Raw genomic sequence first — 20,831 nt, forward strand, 5'->3', positions numbered from 1 at the left:
TTCTTTTTACTTTCAACTGTTCTTTTTCTTTATTTTTATGCTTTAGAAGCTCTTTCCAATCTATCCCAGACTACAATCAGCAATGGCAAAATCTTACGTGTTATCAGGGAGCACGGCTACCATTTCAGCCCCCATCGGAGGAGTAGGCAGTAACACTAATAATAGTCTTCCCATAATTGAAGATATTCGTAATTTAACTATATCAGGCCCAAAACCAATTCATGTATTCTCATCATCGTTAAAAGCTAACATCATCTTAGTAGCAAAGTATACTTTCCATGCCGAAAATGAAAATGAATTGGCTATTAGAAAAGGTGATATCTTGAAATTATTAGATAGATGTGGAGATGGTTGGTTATTAGTTAAATTTGTTGATAAATTATTGGACCCTGGATTAATTCCAGCTTCTTATATTGATATTGCTGTCAATGATCAATCAAACCCCATTACATTGACCTGGTTACAACTGACAAATGATGAATATTCCAACAATAGTAAGTTGATTGAAGAATATAATTATATCCAATTTCAATTAAAAAATGATATTCATAATAAACCATTAACTGTCAATAATAAGGCTTATCCAGTTTGTGCATCCATAGCCAATTTCCTGTTATTCAAAGATAGATATTGGTATAGAATAGATGTGGAATATTCTAATCAAACCAAAACTCATATTGGAAGATATTATCAAGATTTTTATAATTTACATATTATTTTGAAAAATTTGATAGGTAATAAGAATGTTGATAATGAAGACTTGAATTTACCAAAGTTACCAGAACCAATTTCAGTTAATGAAGACGATTTAGATGAAGAAAAGATCAATACTTTATTAAAGAGATGTAATGCCTTACATACTTATATGAATAAATTAATTCTCAATAATTATTTTCAAACTTCAATGGTTTTAATCGATTGGTTAGATTTAGACCATGATACAAATGAATTAAAGGGGTTCAAGAATGATAATCTTATTGATAATTTAAGTAATGATCAAATTAATGAGAAAATCTTACCAGGTTCAGTCAATATTGTTAAACAATATTATGATAAAAAGTCACTTGAATTACAAGCCTATGATGAAAGTAATGGAGATTTACCAAAGAGATCAAAGACAAAAAATACTTATAATCACTATCAACAAGCCAGAAATGGAAGTATTAATAGAAATAACTCAATTGGTGTGAATAGAAATAATTCTACAAGTATTAACAGAAATAATTCAGTTAATATCAATAGAAATAACTCAGTTAGTTATAATCAAACTAATCATAATCCTAGTAGTACTCCAATTAATGTTAATAGAAATAATTCAACTAGTATTGATCCTTTATCAAGAAATAATTCAGATTCAGCTGATAGTACTCCTAATACTAGTTTTAATACTACAGCACCAATGCCATCTAGTAATACTACTGTTGACACATCATTTGGTTCAAATCAGTCAACTTCATCAATAACCCCGACCAAAATGCCATTTTCTCCACATGTACCTTATCCAACTAAAATTTCACCTCCAAAATTATCAGCTAATAGTCCTGCTTTACCTTATTCACCAACTATGCAATTTTCACCTCAATTTTCTCCACAATATTCTCCACAATTAGTTTATTCTAATATGTCTCCTCAATTACAACCAATATCACAAGCCCAACCCTATCAATCAAATGTGATAAATTATAATAATAATCATCAATTTATTAAATGTAAAATAGTTAACTTTAATAATGAAATTGTTGCTATTAAACTTAATAAAGCATTAATTAGATCTATTAACGATATTAAAGTTTTAGTTAAACAAAAAATTTATTTCACTAAACTATTCATTAAGTTACCTAATTCAAATAATTATGAAAATATTGATATTGTAAATTTCAGTATTTCTGAATTTTTACGATTTAATGATAAAGTTTATCTTAAAATCAGTTAGAATTTTATGAAACTCTGGATAGTTTCAAAGATTATTTTTATTGCTATTTTTGTTTTTGTTTTCATTGCATTCGTATTGCATTATGTTGCTTAACCCTCTTAATTCAATTGAGGTTTCTACTTTTACGGTTATTATTATTATTATTATGTACAAGGTGCTAGCCATTGTTTTGCTTTAATTCTACAGTGAGTATTACTTTTATTTTCCATCAATTCATCGTCGGTGCTGTATTGTGCTTTATGCTTTTGTTATTTTGTTTCTTTTTATTTAGTCTTACATGTAGCTTAATAAATGTATTAAATTAAATATGTCAATTCATGTAAGACTAAAACGCTTGGACTTACATTGTTTAAATTGATTGCAGAGCATCGAGTGACCTAACCATGCTCACCAACGTTGGTGATCACTGATTACCTAGATCCAAGATGTGGTATTCCTTTCAAATCTTCCTCTAGACGAATGCAATGGTTGAGAATACCCCAAAAAATAATTGAAACCATCCAAAAAATAAATTGGCTGAAGCTCACCAAAAAATAAATTTTATTTTATGGTTTTATAACACTGTCATATGAAACAAAGATATTTTTTTTGTCTGTTGATTCTAAATGAAATCTACGAACATTTCTGAAAAGGGTCAGACCCTTTATTTTGATGATTTATTTTTTTTTTGGGGAATAATCTCCTTTATTTTCAAAATCAAATGTGTAAGTGTATGAAATGTGTATGTGATAAGTTTAAATAATAATAGTTTGTTTTGTGGTTTGTATAAAGGATCGTTTTGAGGAGAAATGCATTGCTATTTCAGGTGGGATAAGGGGAACCATATAAGAATTTTGAATTTTCGTTATTAGATTTGAAAGAGAATTGAACCCTTAGTCATTAATTCTTCTAGAACGAGAGCTTTTATGGCGTTGAATAGCATTAAAGGAATAAAATGCACGTGAACGGAAGGGGGTTTAGAGCTATTACGGAGGGGCATATAAATTAGTTTTGTCGAGTTTGAGGCAGTTTTGAACAGAAACAATTCAAGTACTTCCCAACTATGCAGGGAGACGTATCAATCGTTAATGAAGAACATATGCAAAATTTCATAAGTTAATCTCAATTTAAACCAATGTAAACAATTTAGAAAACCATGATTTAGATAAAGTAGGGGGGTAAGGACTAAAAAACCCAGAAATCCATAATCTTGAAAATCAAAACAACAGAAAAAAAATATTAAATTATACAACCAAACCAAATCAAAACAAAACAAAGAAACATAAACATAAACATAAACATAATATTTAGAGAAATATTCTAGCTCATAGTAAAACATATTACGAAACAAACCCTTCATGAATCTTTAGGTTGATCAATTACAAACTTAACTCTGTTTGAGGAGTGTATGTGAATGTTCTGTTAATCATTTTCAATTCCAATTAATTATAATTTTCTATACCTTAATGATTGAGGCGTAAATATGTCCGCTTTGCCTTAAACTTTTTAAAATCATTCTCTGAAATGTATTGTTTTTAAATCGATTTTAACCAAAATTTCATACAAATTTTACTTTGTTAAACTACTAAATTCAGATTTATGGAAATATGTCTTATTACAATTTTCTCCACTTATTGAGACCTTTTCAATTGAATGAGAATTTCAATTGTATGTTCCTACAAGAAATTAACATAGCATACCATAGCATGTCTGAAGTTGGTTGGGTTTGCAATTTTAGATGCTAAGATAAGAAATCCAGTAAGAGAGTAGTGTACTCAGACTTAAAACCAGAGTAACAAACCAAAAAAAAGGTCGTCCATCAGCTAAAAATAAGGTTAAAAATTATGTAACACCGCCCATCACTAAGATATTCTTGATCCGTATAACTACTAGCCTAAACAAGAATAGTTTATTTACCTAATTGTTTATCTTTTGACTTCTTACCGTAAGTCGACGTGTTACATTGACGTAATTATAGGTTCAAATTTATCTGAAAAATCTTTGTAGATAGTTTTTAAAGTGTAGCCGTGAACATAAGTCATAAATGAAAAGAAGGTATGTAATGCCGGTTAACAAACTTTTTGAAGTCTATACATCCACTCATTGTTTTCTCACTTACATTGCTATTGTTCGCCAATGATAATAAATGCCAACAAAGACTTCTTTCAGCGCGGACAGTTGTCACATTTCATAAATTGTGTTCTATCATTGTGTACGCTCTTTAACCATTGATTACTCTATGTAACAAGTTAATCAATCACTACCTCAACTGGTAAAAAGCAATCACTTTCCAAGACATCAAAAACATGCTTTTGTGATACCATGACTTCAAGCAAGATGGTGAAGGTAGGAACTATCAAAGGAAAAAAAATAACAATCGAATTAAAAATGGTAATAACAAATAAAAAAAAACATTGACCAGCAGCATAAATGCGATAATATTGACATATTTTAATGTGGTTAAACTTCCTAATTGCAGTTACAGTTACATGTCGTTCAAATCTATCCATCAGTTGAACGTTGCCAAACATCAAAATAAGAAGTTATACCGGTTATTGCTACTTGTAATAGTGACAATATCCGTATTTGGTCTCTAAGTTATAAATGCTTCTGCTATATTAGAAATGCTTTTGTTTACATTTTTCAACTGCTGATAGAATATTTTTTAATATTAGTTCACTCATGCAGTATGCAATGCATAACATGAACAAAAAATAATTCTTTGTTTATTTTAATTCTTTTATTTTTTTATTTTTAGTTTTGTTAGAAAAATTTTCTTTTCACAATCATTTGTTCCGCTATTTTTACGCTTTCGGTAATATATTTTATACAGCGGTTGGGCAATGAAGTAGCATATTTTTATTGTAGCATCGATCATTATAGAATTATATTTTTGAACTAATTAATTACCTGAGAAAAAATTATTATATGGGCTAAGTATTTGTAAAATTAAAAATATTACTTTTAAGTATATATATCCAGACTTTATTTGTTTTCGCCTTAGTCAATAGTTTTTTTTATAATTTTTGTATTGAATTCTCTTCTTCGGTTTACTTTCGGTGAATTGTTAGATATATTCTTTAAGAACCAAGGATTGAATTGTTTATTTGTATAGATTAATAAAGCTGAGTGCTAAAAAAATCAGATCATACCATATATACAGACATACAGGAGAGTGTAAACGAAAGAAAAAAAATGTCTGCTAGTTTATTTAGATCAAGACAAATCAAATCTAAGAAGAGTTTGAAGAACCTTAAGATCTCAGGTCCTCTTTCACCCGATTTATCATCACAAGCTATTCCAAAGTCTTTTGCAATTCAAGATTCAGAATATGCCATTATTGTTTTGGTAGCAAAATATGGTTTCTCAGGAGAAAATCCTCAAGAATTAAGTATTGAAACAAAAGAATACCTTAAATTAATAGAACGATTAGGAAATGGTTGGTTAAAAGTTTCTAGATTGGATAATTCTTTTGATATGGGTTTAGTTCCAGCTTCGTATGTTGACATTGCTGTCAATGATGCTCTGAATCCTATATCTTTAAAATGGTTACATGAATATAAACAAGGAAGAATAACTGATCTTGATGTGAAAAATGATGAAGATGATGAAGACGTTGAACTTTACAATAAATTAACCGAACCTGCAGATGCAAGTTCAAGTATCTATTCCAATAATGAAGTATTCGATTTCGAACATGCTTATCCTAAATCAGTATCTATAGAAAATGTTTTAAAAGATACCAATGGTAAATTTTGGTATAATTTAAAATTTACAATGTCAAATGATGATATAGTATATGTTAAGAAAAGTTATCAACAATTTTATAATATCCATATCGAATTTATTAAGAATTATCCTGATGTGGATTTAGCAAAATTGCCTCAACCTATAAGGCGAGCAAGTTTATCATCAACTGTATATGATAAGAGCCTTGTTCAAGACTTAAATAATTTAAGTTCAGACTTAAGTTTATATATCAAGAGATTAATCGAAATACCTACTATTAAATATTCAGGTGAATTTCATAAGTTTATTTATGAACAAGCTCATATTAAGTGTAAAAGTCAATCTGAAGAAACTGATGAAACTTTAATTGCAGATATAATTCAAAGATTATCACCAAATTCAATTGATATTAATTCTCCAACCACAAGTGCATTTTCAACAACTGCTCCTTTACCTCCTCCAAAATCTTCCAAAAAATCGATTTCTGCCATTCAAACTAGAGATGATACTAGTAATTATAAATATTCTACATATATTCAACAAAACAAACATATAGTACCTTCCACCAGTTCAAATACTCTCTCAAGCTATACTTCATTGATTGCAAGATATGATGATAGCTATTATGATGCTGTTGAACAAGATGATAGAGAAACAGATGAAAGAGAAACAAGCTTTACTGAATCTGAAGATTCAAAAGATACTTCTATGGTTACTAGAGCAACTTCCGTAGAATCTACCTTATTATCCAAACGTGGAAGTAATGATACCCAAGCAAGTGAAGAAATCGCTGAAGTGGAAGAAGATGAGGAATATGAGGCAGAAGCAGAAGAAGAGGATGTGGATGTGGAGGAAGATGATGAGATACAGAAAGATATGAAAATCAAATCTGAATTTATAGAATCATTAAAGGATTTATGTCCCAGAGATTCCTCTAAATTTGGTAGTGGTCATTCATCATCCAATTCTGAAAGTGATATTGATTCAGTCTTTTCACTGAAAACTAGTGTTCCATCAACTCCAATAATAGCTACTAGTGGATTCTTTGCCACTCCGGATTGTGTACTTAATGTTACCAGTCCGATAACTCCTACATCACCCATTATGGAAGATAATGAAAGTGAATCAATATCTCCAAGATCAGCATATGAATATAGAATGAGTAGAAAATCTGTTTTAACTCCAGAAAAGTTAAAGAACAGAGCATCTTCATTAGAATCTATTATTAGTGTTCCATCTCATCATAAAAGAGCTATGAGTGAAGTAGCACCAGTGATGACATTTGCTTCACCTATTTTACCAGTCAAAGAAAGAGCTACTAGTGTGATAAATTGCAATGCAGGAGATTATATTAAGATTAAGATTTTCTTAAATAATAAGGAGGATGATATAGTGGCATTAAAGATAAAGAGAAATAATTTGATTTCAATAGTTTATTTAAAGAAATTGTTATCTTATAAGATATACAAAGATTATAATTTAGTCAACCATTATAGATTACAAGTGTCTGAAACAGATGAAGAAATGGATGATGAAGAGTTATTGAAGTATATTAAGGATTATAACAAGATAAGTTTAAAGTTAATAAGAGTTAGAGGTTCTATGTAATGTAGTAATCTTTTATTATACATGTGGGGAGGTTTCAATTTGGTTTTAATAGTAGTTAGTTTTTTAATAGGATAAGTTCATGAATGTATGTGTTAAATAAGAACAGTATAGAGTAATGGTGTAAACGAATTTGGTACTTAAAAAAATACGTCATTATTAACTGATTAATATTGAAGTCAAAAGCACAAAGAAGAAAAATAAGAGAGAGAAGTGTTAATATACAAGAAGTAAGCAGTGTAAAACCGAAACGTTTTTCCAAGGAATTTGAATATTACTCCATACAGAAAAGTAGAAATATAAAATAAATACAAAAACTCAATAATTAATAAATAGAACCACCAAATATGCATCCAGAGGAATTATTTGGTATTGTACATATTTACAAATTATTTTACGATGTGCAATTTTAACTCTCATTTGATTGTTACATTTCCTAATTGGGCTTGTGCATAATCTAGTTGCGTCCAACAAACAAATGAACTTAAAAAATAATTTCCCAATAATGGTACAAAAGGCGTTTGTCAAATTATTTTTTAAGAACATAATAGTGTGGACAATACAAAAAAAAAGAAATTTGCTTTGCTAAAAGTTACGAGGCGCTTCCATTCATAATTCCCTCTTAGTATGTAAGTATGGTTGGTATTTTTAACATGGGACAATAAAATGGAAACCATAAAAGGAAAATGTTTAAGAAAATGAAAAGTACGAGCTACAAAATGTTGAAGGGCTTTCGTTTCTATGAATAAGATGTATGCTCTATTAGCTATGATGATAATCTCTTTGTAACAAGAGAGATATCTAAGAAAATTGGCCATCGAAGATCTAAAACTGACCAAACAGGTTGTAAAATAGGATAAGAAAAGTAGTAACAAAAATGTAAGTTGAAAAGGCTTTCCAAGCATTTTTGAGTTTGGCAAGTATTGTTCACTGGCATTAGAAAATGGGTGAGGTTATTTAATATTTTTTTGGCTTTTTTTGAACAGCTATACCAATTTTAAATTATTTTTCATTCATTTTTAAATTTTCTTCCGTCACTAAAAATATTTCATAGGATGTTATTTTGTAATTTCAGTTTAGAAATCTTAAGTCGAATTATGCCTTTAGATTCCCTTAGTACATTGTCATAAAAAGAGATTTTCATTTTAAACTTTAAAATTTTATTTATAGGGACTTAATCTTACTTCCTTCTTTTCCTTATAAGAAATCAACTATAATTTGGATAAATAGTTTGACATATCCATTTATTATATCACTCTGGACAACATACATAATCTTGAGTACATTTGCTTCGTCCTACATTCACAGGAATATAGTAACATCATTTCAATCTAACAAAGAAACCCTTAATTTCAGGTCTTTGGAAAAATTTTAAAAAATAAGAAAAAATTAGATAAAGTATATACTATAAACATGACTACTAAAGCTAGACCTATGAGTTGTTATGTGACACCTCCATTAGAAATCAACTATGATTTTGAGAATGAATCAAGTTCTCCAGTCTCAGATACTTTTTCAGAAAATGATATTTCCATAACACCTCCATCTTCAGTTGGCACTACCCCACCAACAAGTCCTAAATCCACAAAGTTTGGACTTTTAAGAAAATTATCTTCAAAGTTATCTATAAGGAGTAAAAAGAGTTTGGAATCACCCAAATCTATAGACTCAACTTCATCAAGTATTGGTACGACTGATTATAGCTCAGTGCAATCTACTCCTATCACCAAGAGATTATCAAGAGATTTCTCAAATTTAAACATAATGCATCATACCCCAAAGACACCAGAATCTCCAAAAAGATCAAATTCAATAAAAGAATCCAAGAACAAAAGATATAGTCTTTATGGATATAATTCTAATTCACCAAAAACTTTCATATCATCACCTATAATAATCGAGAACCCTCAAACTACAACATCACCAAAACAATCCAAATATGAACTGAATAAAATAACAAGACTTTCACCTATCCCAAATGCCAATGTTAACTATTCTTTTGAAAGTTCATTCATAACCAACAACATAAAGGATCAAACTCTTAAATTAAATATCTTCTTTGAAGAACTTAAACTGAGAAATAGCTCACCTCAACTGGTAGAAGATTTTGATTATTTTGCCTTAAAGTTAAGAAAGGATAAATTAAACAATCTAAATGAATTAATCAACGTCATAATTTATAAGTTACTTGCTAAGAAGCAAGATTTAAACATTAACGACGTTAAATTATTGATATTCTTCAAAGATAAAACGTTGAATCCAATAGTACTTAAACAATCAATGAGTGAACTGAGATCAATATCAAAAGAATATCAAAAACCTTTCGATTTAAACAATGATGATTTGCTTTTGGATTACATAAAGTTGAAGAAGAAGCTTTATATAATGGCTCAATATTGATAATATCATTATATCTCTGCTTTTGCTATATTGTATAACAGGTTATACAGGGTTCTTTGTAATATTATATAGATTATAATATAGATTTTTGCAATAAAAAAATTCATCACGTGTATGTTTCCTAATTGGGAAAGCGCTAAAAATAATTATTTTTGTAAAAAATTAACCAGAGAGATAAAACAACGTTGCCTGAATCCTAACTAACCAACTTGATTCAACCTTTTCTTACATGTTATTTTAGATATACACTTTATAGACCATGGTATAACTTTATCAAAGATTTTTGTCTCCTTATAGAATAGAAAGTTTCACTTATATTCAAAACTCTTTTACAGAAAAGTTTCACGTCAAATAAATAAATAGATAAATTATTGCAAACATGGCTGATATATTTAATATGGATGAATATGATGATGTGGGAGACTTGGTTAACGCGTTCACTGCTAATGTTACGTTGGTAAACCCTGACTTGAATTACAAGATCATCGATGATATACCCGAGGATTTTGATCCCAGAGATGATGAATCCAGAAATACCGTTACAAAATTACCATTACCCATACCCGTCCGGAAGAGAAGAAAGAGTTCCATAGCATCATCTTATGAAGTTGGTATTAAAGACTCTTATGTTTCATCGAGTCTTATTGTCAATAATAATATGCTGGAATCATATAAACCCAAATTATCCGATTTTGAACCCCTTAAAGTTTTAGGAAAAGGTTCTTATGGTAAAGTATTGTTAGTTAGAGAAATATCTACAGGTAGATTATTTGCTCAGAAACAATTAAAGAAGGCTTCATTGATTATTAATGAAGATACTAATGAAATACATCAAACCAATTATCAAAGAACACTTAATGAAAAATCAATCTTAGAAATGGTGAATCATCCTAATATAGTTAAATTATTTTATGCCTTTCAAGATAATAATAAAGTATACTTAATATTAGAATATCTCGATGGAGGAGAATTATTTCATCATTTGGCTATAGAAAGGTATATGAGTGAGAAAAATGCCAGTTATTATATTGCTCAAATGGTCCTTGCTATAAGATATTTACATTGCAATTTAAAAGTTATCTATCGTGATTTAAAACCAGAAAATTGTATGTTAAATTCATCAGGTAATTTGGTATTAACAGATTTTGGATTATCTAAAGTATCATCTGATGAAGGTAAAAGTCATTCTATGACAGGTACAGCTCAATATATGGCCCCTGAAGTAATCAAAGGTGATCCATATGATTATTCAGTGGATTGGTGGTCGTTGGGATGTGTAGCCTTTGATTTATTGACTGGTTCACCTCCATTCACAGGTAATAATAATAAAAGAATCATGGAAAAGATCTTAACAAGTAAGAAAACTTTAAAATTTCCATTTTATTTAAGTCAAGATGCAAAAGATTTTCTTAGGAAGTTATTACAAGTGAATCCAGAGAAGAGATTTAATATCGATGAAGATTTTAATAAATTAAAGAATCATAGATTCTTTAGATATATTGATTGGAATGAATTGGAATCAATCGAACAAAGTGATCTTCTTCCACCTATATTACCAATCATTACTGATCCTGTTCTTGCTGAAAATTTCGATGTAGAATTCACTGAAATGGCTTTCACTCCTCAAACTACTAATGATGCTGGAAAAGATATACTTCACGTAAATGGATTCTCATTTACAAATACAAAATATTTAGAAGTACCCAAAGATTACTAAATACATATATTCCAACTAGTGTTATAATTTAATTAATTAATTATATTAATATATTTATTTATAGAATTTAAATATATAACCCCAAATTATAATTTTACACACCTAACCTAAACCAATTTTCTAAAATACAATAAACTACATACTAATAGTCCAATCACTGTAATAAACGACTCACATAAAATAATTATTTTGAATCCTAATCTCTGTTCAGAATTATTCAAATAATTCAATTTGAAAAGCTTGACAACGAAAATAATTATAGCAGCTGTAATTGGTACCACATTGTCACTTGAAATAAACAAACCTCCATATACAACAAAAGCGATAAAGTTCCAACTTAAAATGTTTATAGAATCCATCAAATCATAGCAAATTGGGAATTCATTTAACATTAAGCCAAATCTTTTAAATAAAGGAGGAACATCTATCACACTTTTGAAATCATCAAATGAATAATCAAAAAAGATAGTTATGAAATATTGAAAGTTTTGGTACCTATTAACTGGTACATTTGTATCATAATAATTCGCTTGCTCATCAGTAAAATAAGTTACGATTGAAGCAGAATTAGATACAAGGGATTGAGATCGATTGTTGATTTTATATGTAGATAACCTCTTTCTAATCAAATGTGTATTCTCAGAAGCAACTTTAGTCTCTTGAACAGCATTAATAGGAAGAAATTGAGGAAATAACCAAGAAAACCAATTAACAAAACGAACTAATCCAGATTCTTTGGATTCATATATGTCAAGTGCATTAGATTTTCCACTATCTGGCTTAGTATGAGAATAATCAAAACCTGCACCACCTCCAAACTCAATCTTTCTTCCGTCAGGAAACTTATACTTGAAATTACCTCCACCACCACCTCCATAATGTGTATCTTGAGTATGGACTCTATCTAAGGTCAAGTCTATATTATCTTCTTGTTCATTATGAGCCACTTCATTAGACTCTACACTACTTAATAAATCATTATAGTTTATTTCTTGATTATTAGTAACTGAGGAATCAAAAGCTGCGATTGCAGTTGCAGTATTTAAATGATAGGTATTTTTAGGTGAAACTGAGTATAACTTATCGACAAAATCATAACAAGATTTATAATTAGAAAGGATTTTATGTGTATCTACAGTGTTTGTAGGATCAGCAATATCAATTGGAGTAGATGATTCTGTTTGTTGTTTCATATTCATGTTAAATGTAGGAGGAAAACTTGCAATAGAAACTTTTTTATTGACAATTAAAGTTTCATCAGAGTTATCTGAACTTATAGAACCTCTGATATCTGGAGTTTCTTCAGGATCTGAATTATTAAGAATACTTCTGAATAAAGCTTGCATTTCCTCTTTACTGTCATTAGCATGTTTACTTTCAAAGGATCTTTGATGAGTAAATAATTCATACAATTTAGAAAAGTTTTCCGAATGAGGCAAATACATCGACAGTCTATCCATAAGTTGCACTGTATTGAAAAATATTAGAACATATCCTAACTGAATGTATTGGATATTCGATATAGCTTTCATGATCAACAAAGTACCAACTTTAATCATCTCTTCCACAAGTGGTAAATAAAACTTATGGGCCAATTCATCTCGTCTGGCATTCTTCCAACTCATTGTCAAAGTTTCATAGGAGAATCTAGCAAGGAATAACAAACATGGTAAAAAGATTGCTAATGCAATCGACCTTACTAACTGTACTTGAAGCACAGTGGATGGGATAGATGAGTCAGGTGGCGTCAAAACACTCAGTGCTTTCCATAGAACTCCAAACAAGAGCACATTCCACACGATTGACGGCAAAAGTACCACCAGCCATCGAAATGTTGTAGTCATGGACAATAAACTGTTCCTTTAATATGATATACTAATTGTCTTAAAGGTTGTCTATATCTGATAATTGGCTGTGTTTATATCCCCTTTGTCATGCATTTTTTCCATTACCTAATTGGTCCCACATTTTTTAGTGTTTACGTGCAGGATTCACTTTGTCATTATATAAATAAAAAGATAGTTCTAGAGCTTTAGATGGAAACTATTACATCATTGGAGGAGATGTCAGATACACGGTCAGTAATACCATTGGAATCAAATCCAACTATATTTTCAGATCTTGCTCATAATGTTGGACTTTCACCAGTGTTAGGATTCCATGATGTTTATTCATTAACTGATCCTGATTTATTAGCGTTCTTACCAAAACCTATATACGCATTAGTGTTATTATTCCCCTTGACGGCAAATTATGAATCACTTCGAAAATCAGAGGATAAACCTAAAAAAGACTATGAAAATGAATTGATTGATGAAATTAAATGGTTTAAACAAACTATAGGAAATGGATGTGGATTATATGCACTTTTACATGCTTTATCTAATCTACCTAAAGAATTAATTATACAAAATCTGTTACTTTCAAACTTTCTTAAAAAAGTTAATAATCGATTGTCTATACAAGAAACTGCCACTTTGGTTGAAAATTTGGAAAGTTCAATTAAATTAGATGAAAATTTTGGTGAAAAGGGTCAAACTGAAGCTCCCAGCCCGGATGCACAAATAGATTTGCATTTTATAACCTTTGTTAAGGGAAAAAACAATCACATATATGAACTTGATGGAAGAAGAAAAGGTCCAATAGATTTGGGTTTAACCGAATTAGAAAGTGTAATAGATGATCCAAATGTAACAAAAAAAATTCAATTTTATATGAATAATGCTGATGAAGAAAATAGAATCAAGTTCAATATTATGGCAATTGGTCCTTCCTTTGATTAAGCTACTAGGATTGGGCCTCATATTTGGCCCTTGATGTCAACTTTATTAAAATTGGGTTTGTTCACAATAGCTTGTATGGCAGCTTTTGAACTTAAACATTCATATTCTTTTTCATTATTAACAAGGAATGTTGCTAATGAATTCTTAGTTAAGAATTCTTTAAACAGTTGAACAGTTTCAAAGTTCAATTCTTCAGATAGAAATTCAACACTTATTTTTTTATAACTATTCACCATAGTTTGTAGTGCTTTTATTCTAGTTTTTTCATATAATGAGTTCTTTACTAACTTAGTAGCAAGGGCTAAGTCTGCAGTTTCTTTGTAGTCTCTCAAAGTTTTAAAGAAATGATGATAATTACCTAATAAAATGTCACTATGAAAGGAGAAAATTATGTCAATAAACTTGAAGATAGCCTTTTCTTTATCTGTTTTTATGAAATTTTGGTATGTATGCAAAATTGAGTATTTTAATTTAGATAATTCACTATGATTGTTAGTAATTAACATATATATCACTCGATAAACAAGTAATTCTGCTTCCCATCTGAAAAATCTAGTCTTTAATTTAACATCTCTTTCACGTTTTAAATAATATAAGTATTTTAATTGAGATTGACATTGATTAAATTCTCCTAAATCTCCATTTTCCAAAGAAGTTCTCGCATTAAATTCGTAGACATAAACGGTAAAATCATTCTTAATATGTTGAACAGTTAAATCTTGTCTTATAGACTTTAATTGGTTAATGATATATGAATAAGTCTTATTTTCAGAATATTTAGATAACACATATTTTAAACTCTTCTCTAATACCGCTTGAGGACGTACCTTGGCAGGATCTGGTTCTGAAGTAAGTCTAAGATAATTTTTTTCCAAATCTTGACATTGACCAACAACTTTATTTGTTGCAGCACTTTGTGGTTTTGAAGGTACTACAGATGGAGGAGGAGTTTCAAATCTTTCTAAACGCTGCTTCTTTCTTTGACGTGAATCATAATCACTGACTGGAGATTCACTTAACACAGGATAATCAAGTCTCTTTGAAGGTAGAATGGTAGAAGATGTTGGCTCTATTACTGATTTATGATTCTCTTCCTTTACATTCTGGATCACCTCAGGTACTTCTGAGAATAGTTGTAATGGTACTTTATCTAGAATGGGTATCTTCTGTTGTTTCCAATCATTCGTCCATAAAAGACCCTTTGCAAACGCCCTCTCTATAATCTCTTGTAGTTGTTTATTGAATTCTCCCTTTTCATTTTCGGATAACAAAGAATTTGATCTTAAAAAGCTATCACTAACAAATTGTTGTAAAGATTTTGGCCATTGTGATACATTATCGGAAGCTGTGGAAGAAGGCAGTGTACTCGTAGAAGATGTAATCAATGTGTTATCCAGATTACTTCCTGGAGATCGATAGCCATTATTAGACCCTTCAGTTTTAGACGCTGGTCTGCCATCTACCCTAGAACTGTTGGTGGGTTTACGTGATGATGGAACTCTTTTTCGGGATCTACCTATCTGTGAAGGCTTCACTTCATTATACGGAGTCGCCATAGCAGCTATATTGTGTCTAATAACTTAGTAAGTAATGTGGAGTTGAAGATGTCTGTTATGAACAATTTATTGAAACATCTCAAATATTTTTTTTGGAATTTTTAGTTAGTCCCAAATCTTAAGTCGCAAATGTTACGATTATCGTTATGCTTGCCAAAAACTCTTCTTCAACGAATAGTATCTTAATTATAGGCTTAAACTATCTAATTGGATCTGAAACTGAATACGTATGAGTTGACTTCCATTTGATATCATGAGATCTTCAATATTTAGTAGTGATCCACCACTCTTGTCGTCCAAAAAGACTAAAACTACAAAGAAATCAAAAGTATCAAGTCCATATATTAGCTCACCAGTCACACCACAATTATCTACCAAATTCTCCAATAGTGGTTCAAATACTCCTCTCCTCGATATTGGGGTTACTTCAAGTAATTCTAAACCTAAACTTGTGTCTTGGAATATAGAAGAATTACTTGCAAGTTATAATGAGACAGGTCACTTACCACCACCACTTTCTCCCACATTACCTGATTCAATATCTGATCAACAAAAGAGAAACCGTGAAAGAGAGATAGTATCGCCCAATCCTAAACATGTCTTAAAGAAGAGTTCAATTATAGATGATGATGATAATGACGAAGAAATCGTTCAAAGTCGAATTGTATCCCTGTCGAAAAACTTTACCAAAGCGAAGGATAATATACCAGATGATGATATACCGTTATCAATTCTATCACCCACCTTGCCTTCGATTTTTGATCATAACAGTAATGCTACAAATACCCCAGAATCTACTGTAACTTCAGCTACAGTCATTCCAGTTGATTCGAATAAAATGAAAAGCTCAAAGAAACGATTACTAGTCCGGTTTATTAACAAAGCTAATGATCCAAATAAACCACGATTCTTGGTTCGAATTTCTTTCACTAACAAGGAAAAGTATCAAGAAGTCATCAAAGGTAAAACCGTACGAGGACCTACTGGGCTTGGAATATACATCAGAGAACCTGATCCCGAACGAGAACCAGAAGCAGAGCCCGAAGAGGAATCAGATACAAGTATTATACCTCTTGGATCTATTAAAAAATCGTCTAAGGAAGAAGTTGTCCTTGAAGATCGTAAGCTCGATGCTAGACTAAAGGAACTTGCTCATAAAGAGAAGTTGATTAAAGAAAAAGAAAATCAAATAGAAAAGCAGGAACAAGATTTGTTATTAATAGAGAAAAATATGAAGGATGAGATAAAGAAGCAAAAGGAAACCAATGAGAAAGAACTACAAGATAAGGAGATTAGACTTAAGGAATATGAAAGATCTTTAAGATCAAAGGAGAGAGCGATAGAGGAAAGAGAACAAAAGCAAAAGCAGAAATCACCTCCTGTCAGTTCTCGTAGTGACGATATCAATAAGAGGAGAGAACAATTGAAGCAGTTAAATAATGAAGTTATGATAAAAGAGCCATCACAGCCGTTGGAAGAAATCAAACTTCCAAATCTGGAAGAACAGCAGACGTTACACCTTCCTAAAGCAATGAGAGAAGAAATTAATGCTACTTTGCAAAATAAAAAGACAATTTTATTACAATTATCGAAAACAGCTAAAGGAGACTTTGAAAGCTCTATTAATAAAGATAATTTGAAAGCAGTAATTTGTCAAGTTGATTACGTGCTTTTGAAGCTTATGGCTTCAGATTACGATGAACGATCAAAATTAGTTATGGATGTGTTACCTAGTGAACGGTCCTGGAAAGTTTTAGATCAAGAGGTCTCTGATTTAATTAAATTCATTAATAATTGTAGTAAATCAATTAAAGATAATATGATCAGTGGATTCTTAAGAATCTTAACATCAATCTTATATCAAACACGAGCATTAATTATTAAGAGAGTTAACTCAATATTGATAAAAGTGATTGATCTGTATCTTACCAAAAGAGATGATAGAAAGGAGTTGAATGATAAAATTATCGAGTTACAACAAACCACCATTGGTAATAACAATCTCATATCAGCGCATTTGATGAATGCAAGACCTGATTTCCTTTTCAGTAATATAGCGTCTAAATTTCCCATTACATGGTCTAAGAGAAACTTGAATTTAGAAGCTGTTCAACGAGATTTTAACTTATATGATTTCCACAAACATTTAAGACCAGCCTATCAATTGTATTATTTACCATTTGGAGCTTATTCCAATGTCAATGAAATCGATGGTTTTTTATTTCATATTATGAATGAATTTATGGATATTTACAACAAGCATAATCCTAGTACAAGAGTTAGTTACGTTTTATTGAGTGGTAAACCTCATTAAATAAACTATTCTTTTCTTTTTTAGATCGTAAACATTCATTATTATTGAGTCTATAGAATTATTAATATTTAATATTAAGAGTATTATTAAACTGATTTTTGAGAAACATATTTTTCTTTATATATCCAACTATTACCAATTGATTTTACCCCAAAGATTTCACCTAATCTTAGCCATGCAGCGGCTTGGAAAAGATCCTTTTTATGATATTTTGTCTTATTTGACCATGCTTCACCTAAACTTATCATTGAAGGTATATGACCTAATGAACCAGCTTTAGCAAAACATTTAATACCACTGATTTCATCTCTAGCTTCTAATCCATAACCATTCATTAAACAATTACCTAACTCATGATAACATAACGCAAGGGTATCTGATTGATTTTTAGTAACGGTAATAACTTTAGCAATTTGGGCTTTGGATAATTTTGAAAATAAATCACATAAAAGATTAGGATCAGATCCATTTTTATAATAATCTTTATCAACTGTATTATCAAGATTCTTTACAATCAGACCTACCAATATTTGGGAGTTCAGTTGATGTAATTTATCCATAAATGAAGATACGGATGCTGAAGATGCATTTTGCAAATGAGAACTATGACTCATTATACATTTACATAACCATTTAATAGCATGAACATCATTTTGTTTCACTCCTTGCCCCAGTCTTAGGGCAAGGGCATAAAGATACATAGCTTGAGGAAAATTAAATGGGGTATTTGCTGCTATTTGAAGTTGATAAGATGCTTCACGATGTTTACCTAAAGATCTTAATTGTAAAGCGAGTTTTGTTCTTTGACTAGCTGATAAATGATCTGATGATGGGGAAGTTTGGAATTGAGATAATGACTTTGAAGTTGGGGTTGATCCTGCTGATGATGAACCTTCAGATAAAATTCTTCTTGGTGATGATTCTGGAGTGGTGGAAAAAGTAGGTAAGGCAGGATCAGTTGCTGCTTTTGTCATTTCTCTATTTCTTATAACAGGAGCAGATGGTGTTCTTGCTAACCCACTTCTATTAGATCCTTGAGAATTTGACATTTGCATAGGTTGGGAATCTGATAAATCTGAGTTTGAACCTGAACTCAGGCCTTGCCAATAAGATTGATGTAACATTTCTGGTTTGTTTGAGTTTAATAATAATGTGGAGTTGGAATATGCTTTTGAATTTAAGAGATCAGGAAGGGGTTGAGTTGGTAATGGGGGTTGATTTTGATTTATAGCTGCTAAGGAAGTACTTGATGCTGAACCAACTTTCTTAATCGATGCAATATCTGATTTAAATGATCCAACTGAATTATTCGTATTTTGAAACACAATATTCATAGGAATATGTTTGACATGGACACTATTACTTTTGGAATGAATTTGACTTGGTTTTGAAGTATGGATTGATCTTGAAGATTTAAGCTCTCTAATTGATGTAAGATTATTGGCATTCGGTATTCTATGAGGATTTATGCTAGATGTGTTTGCTCTTCTTAATTTATTTTCATTAATATTATTAATATTATTATTATTTTCGAGATCTAACTTTTCAAATAATCTTGTGGTAGAATGAAGAGATGATCTACTTTCACGTTTGGTTAAACCATATTCATCTTCTAAAATATCTTCATTTTCGATATCTAATCTATCGAGTAATCTTCCATTGGTACTAACTGAATCAAAAGAGTAAATACTTTCTCGATCTTGAGAATAAGCGATAGGATTATTATTAATGATGTTATGGATTGGTCTATTCATATTATTGATTTCTTCAATTGAACTATCATGGTATGGTTCTTCTTCGTCTTGATGATGATGATGGTGGTGTATGGGATCAGATATGATTGGATTATGATCTATTATATCGTCTTGAGAATTATGATTTGATCTGGATGGAGATGAAAGATTTGATTTTGCGTTAGCTACTTGTTCTTGTAATTTTTGAAGAGGAGAACTTAAGATTTGAGGTTGATTATTTACGGGATGTTGGTTGAGATATTCGGCATCTGGGTCTGTGGGAGTGGTTGTTGGGGTTGTCAGTTTGGCCGTCGATAATTCCATAGGTGACTGGATCAAAACAATAGGATATATATGTGAGAAATTAAAAGATGGGAAATACCTTATTGAAACAGACCAAAATGGGAATTTTGTGATTGAGAATGTAATTAGGAGTAATGATTGTTCGTTTATACGATACAAAAACACGATAAATTAACAGTTATTTGGGGAAATAACATACAGGGATAAACAAGCAAATTATAATAAATAAATGACAAAGGATCTTGGATAAGTTAATCTGAGCCTAACGGGTAAGATGAATCTGAATGAAATTGGAATTGAAATTGCTTTGTGTTATGTTGTTATGATATATATAGTTTAGTCGATGGATGGTCTAACGAAAAAGAAGTCAGTAATGGTTATTCCCCCACTGTCTGTCTGTCTGTCTGTAACTATCTATAACTGATGATGAACTCCGCACTAAATATTAGTGTGGTGTGGTGGTAATAGCAATCAATATTAGAAATTAGGCTAAAGTTGATTAGCGATCCCCTATTTGACCCTGATTAAAATAAATCTTAATCCTCGAGACCTACTCACTAATAGTTAGGTAAAAATCCTCGCTATAACAATTTATACCAACTAAGTATGACAGATACTTATTTTTAAACTATTTAAACTCGTTGTCTAATAAAGGGGTTGACAAGATACTATTTTTAGTATATGTTATTTGACATTTGTTTGTATTTTTTAGAATTGTGTACACATACACCTTTTTTTGGTTTAACTCTTACAACGGTTGTAATGTCATTGACTTCCTA

The 20,831-nt window shown here is 30.4% G+C and overlaps 10 protein-coding genes across 10 annotated transcripts; 6 read left to right on the forward strand and 4 right to left on the reverse strand. All coding sequences in view use genetic code 12, as the record gives it.

Annotated features, from left to right (window-relative positions):
- Positions 1-82: 82 nt before the first annotated feature.
- Positions 83-1,933, forward strand: DFJ63DRAFT_336702 (uncharacterized protein; the record flags this gene model as incomplete). The annotated part of the gene is made up of 1 exon (XM_064908424.1): positions 83-1,933. One exon carries the CDS (start codon positions 83-85, stop codon positions 1,931-1,933), a length of 1,851 nt encoding a protein of 616 aa, XP_064761301.1.
- Positions 1,934-4,679: 2,746 nt separating this feature from the next.
- Positions 4,680-7,337, forward strand: DFJ63DRAFT_206870 (uncharacterized protein). The gene has a single exon (XM_064903994.1). The coding sequence runs from the start codon at positions 5,108-5,110 to the stop codon at positions 7,247-7,249; it is 2,142 nt and encodes a 713-aa protein (XP_064761302.1). The 5' UTR covers positions 4,680-5,107; the 3' UTR covers positions 7,250-7,337.
- A 353-nt stretch (positions 7,338-7,690) lies between these two features.
- Positions 7,691-8,405, reverse strand: DFJ63DRAFT_206868 (uncharacterized protein). The gene has a single exon (XM_064903993.1). The coding sequence runs from the start codon at positions 8,149-8,151 to the stop codon at positions 7,783-7,785; it is 369 nt and encodes a 122-aa protein (XP_064761303.1). The 5' UTR covers positions 8,152-8,405; the 3' UTR covers positions 7,691-7,782.
- DFJ63DRAFT_206879 (uncharacterized protein) lies at positions 8,406-9,836 on the forward strand. Its single transcript, XM_064903995.1, has one exon. It carries the CDS (start codon positions 8,660-8,662, stop codon positions 9,644-9,646), a length of 987 nt encoding a protein of 328 aa, XP_064761304.1. The 5' UTR covers positions 8,406-8,659; the 3' UTR covers positions 9,647-9,836.
- On the forward strand, positions 9,837-11,698 carry DFJ63DRAFT_206896 (putative protein kinase). The gene has a single exon (XM_064903997.1). It carries the CDS (start codon positions 10,026-10,028, stop codon positions 11,361-11,363), a length of 1,338 nt encoding a protein of 445 aa, XP_064761305.1. The 5' UTR covers positions 9,837-10,025; the 3' UTR covers positions 11,364-11,698.
- On the reverse strand, positions 11,471-13,190 carry DFJ63DRAFT_336706 (uncharacterized protein; the record flags this gene model as incomplete). Its single annotated transcript, XM_064908425.1, has 2 exons — positions 11,471-13,071; positions 13,139-13,190. 2 exons carry the CDS (start codon positions 13,188-13,190, stop codon positions 11,471-11,473), a joined length of 1,653 nt encoding a protein of 550 aa, XP_064761306.1.
- A 236-nt stretch (positions 13,191-13,426) lies between these two features.
- DFJ63DRAFT_288143 (ubiquitin-specific protease) lies at positions 13,427-14,146 on the forward strand (the record flags this gene model as incomplete). The annotated part of the gene is made up of 1 exon (XM_064905122.1): positions 13,427-14,146. One exon carries the CDS (start codon positions 13,427-13,429, stop codon positions 14,144-14,146), a length of 720 nt encoding a protein of 239 aa, XP_064761307.1.
- Positions 14,147-14,163: 17 nt separating this feature from the next.
- On the reverse strand, positions 14,164-15,702 carry DFJ63DRAFT_314578 (uncharacterized protein; the record flags this gene model as incomplete). The annotated part of the gene is made up of 1 exon (XM_064906390.1): positions 14,164-15,702. One exon carries the CDS (start codon positions 15,700-15,702, stop codon positions 14,164-14,166), a length of 1,539 nt encoding a protein of 512 aa, XP_064761308.1.
- A 253-nt stretch (positions 15,703-15,955) lies between these two features.
- Positions 15,956-18,016, forward strand: DFJ63DRAFT_314579 (uncharacterized protein; the record flags this gene model as incomplete). The annotated part of the gene is made up of 1 exon (XM_064906391.1): positions 15,956-18,016. One exon carries the CDS (start codon positions 15,956-15,958, stop codon positions 18,014-18,016), a length of 2,061 nt encoding a protein of 686 aa, XP_064761309.1.
- Positions 18,017-18,059: 43 nt separating this feature from the next.
- Positions 18,060-20,565, reverse strand: DFJ63DRAFT_206885 (uncharacterized protein). Its single transcript, XM_064903996.1, has one exon. It carries the CDS (start codon positions 20,071-20,073, stop codon positions 18,103-18,105), a length of 1,971 nt encoding a protein of 656 aa, XP_064761310.1. The 5' UTR covers positions 20,074-20,565; the 3' UTR covers positions 18,060-18,102.
- Between the last annotated feature and the right edge of the window lie 266 nt (positions 20,566-20,831).

Source organism: Scheffersomyces coipomensis (genome assembly GCF_036884675.1).
Source record: "Scheffersomyces coipomensis strain NRRL Y-17651 chromosome Unknown DFJ63scaffold_5, whole genome shotgun sequence".
NCBI classification, from domain to species: domain Eukaryota; kingdom Fungi; phylum Ascomycota; class Pichiomycetes; order Serinales; family Debaryomycetaceae; genus Scheffersomyces; species Scheffersomyces coipomensis.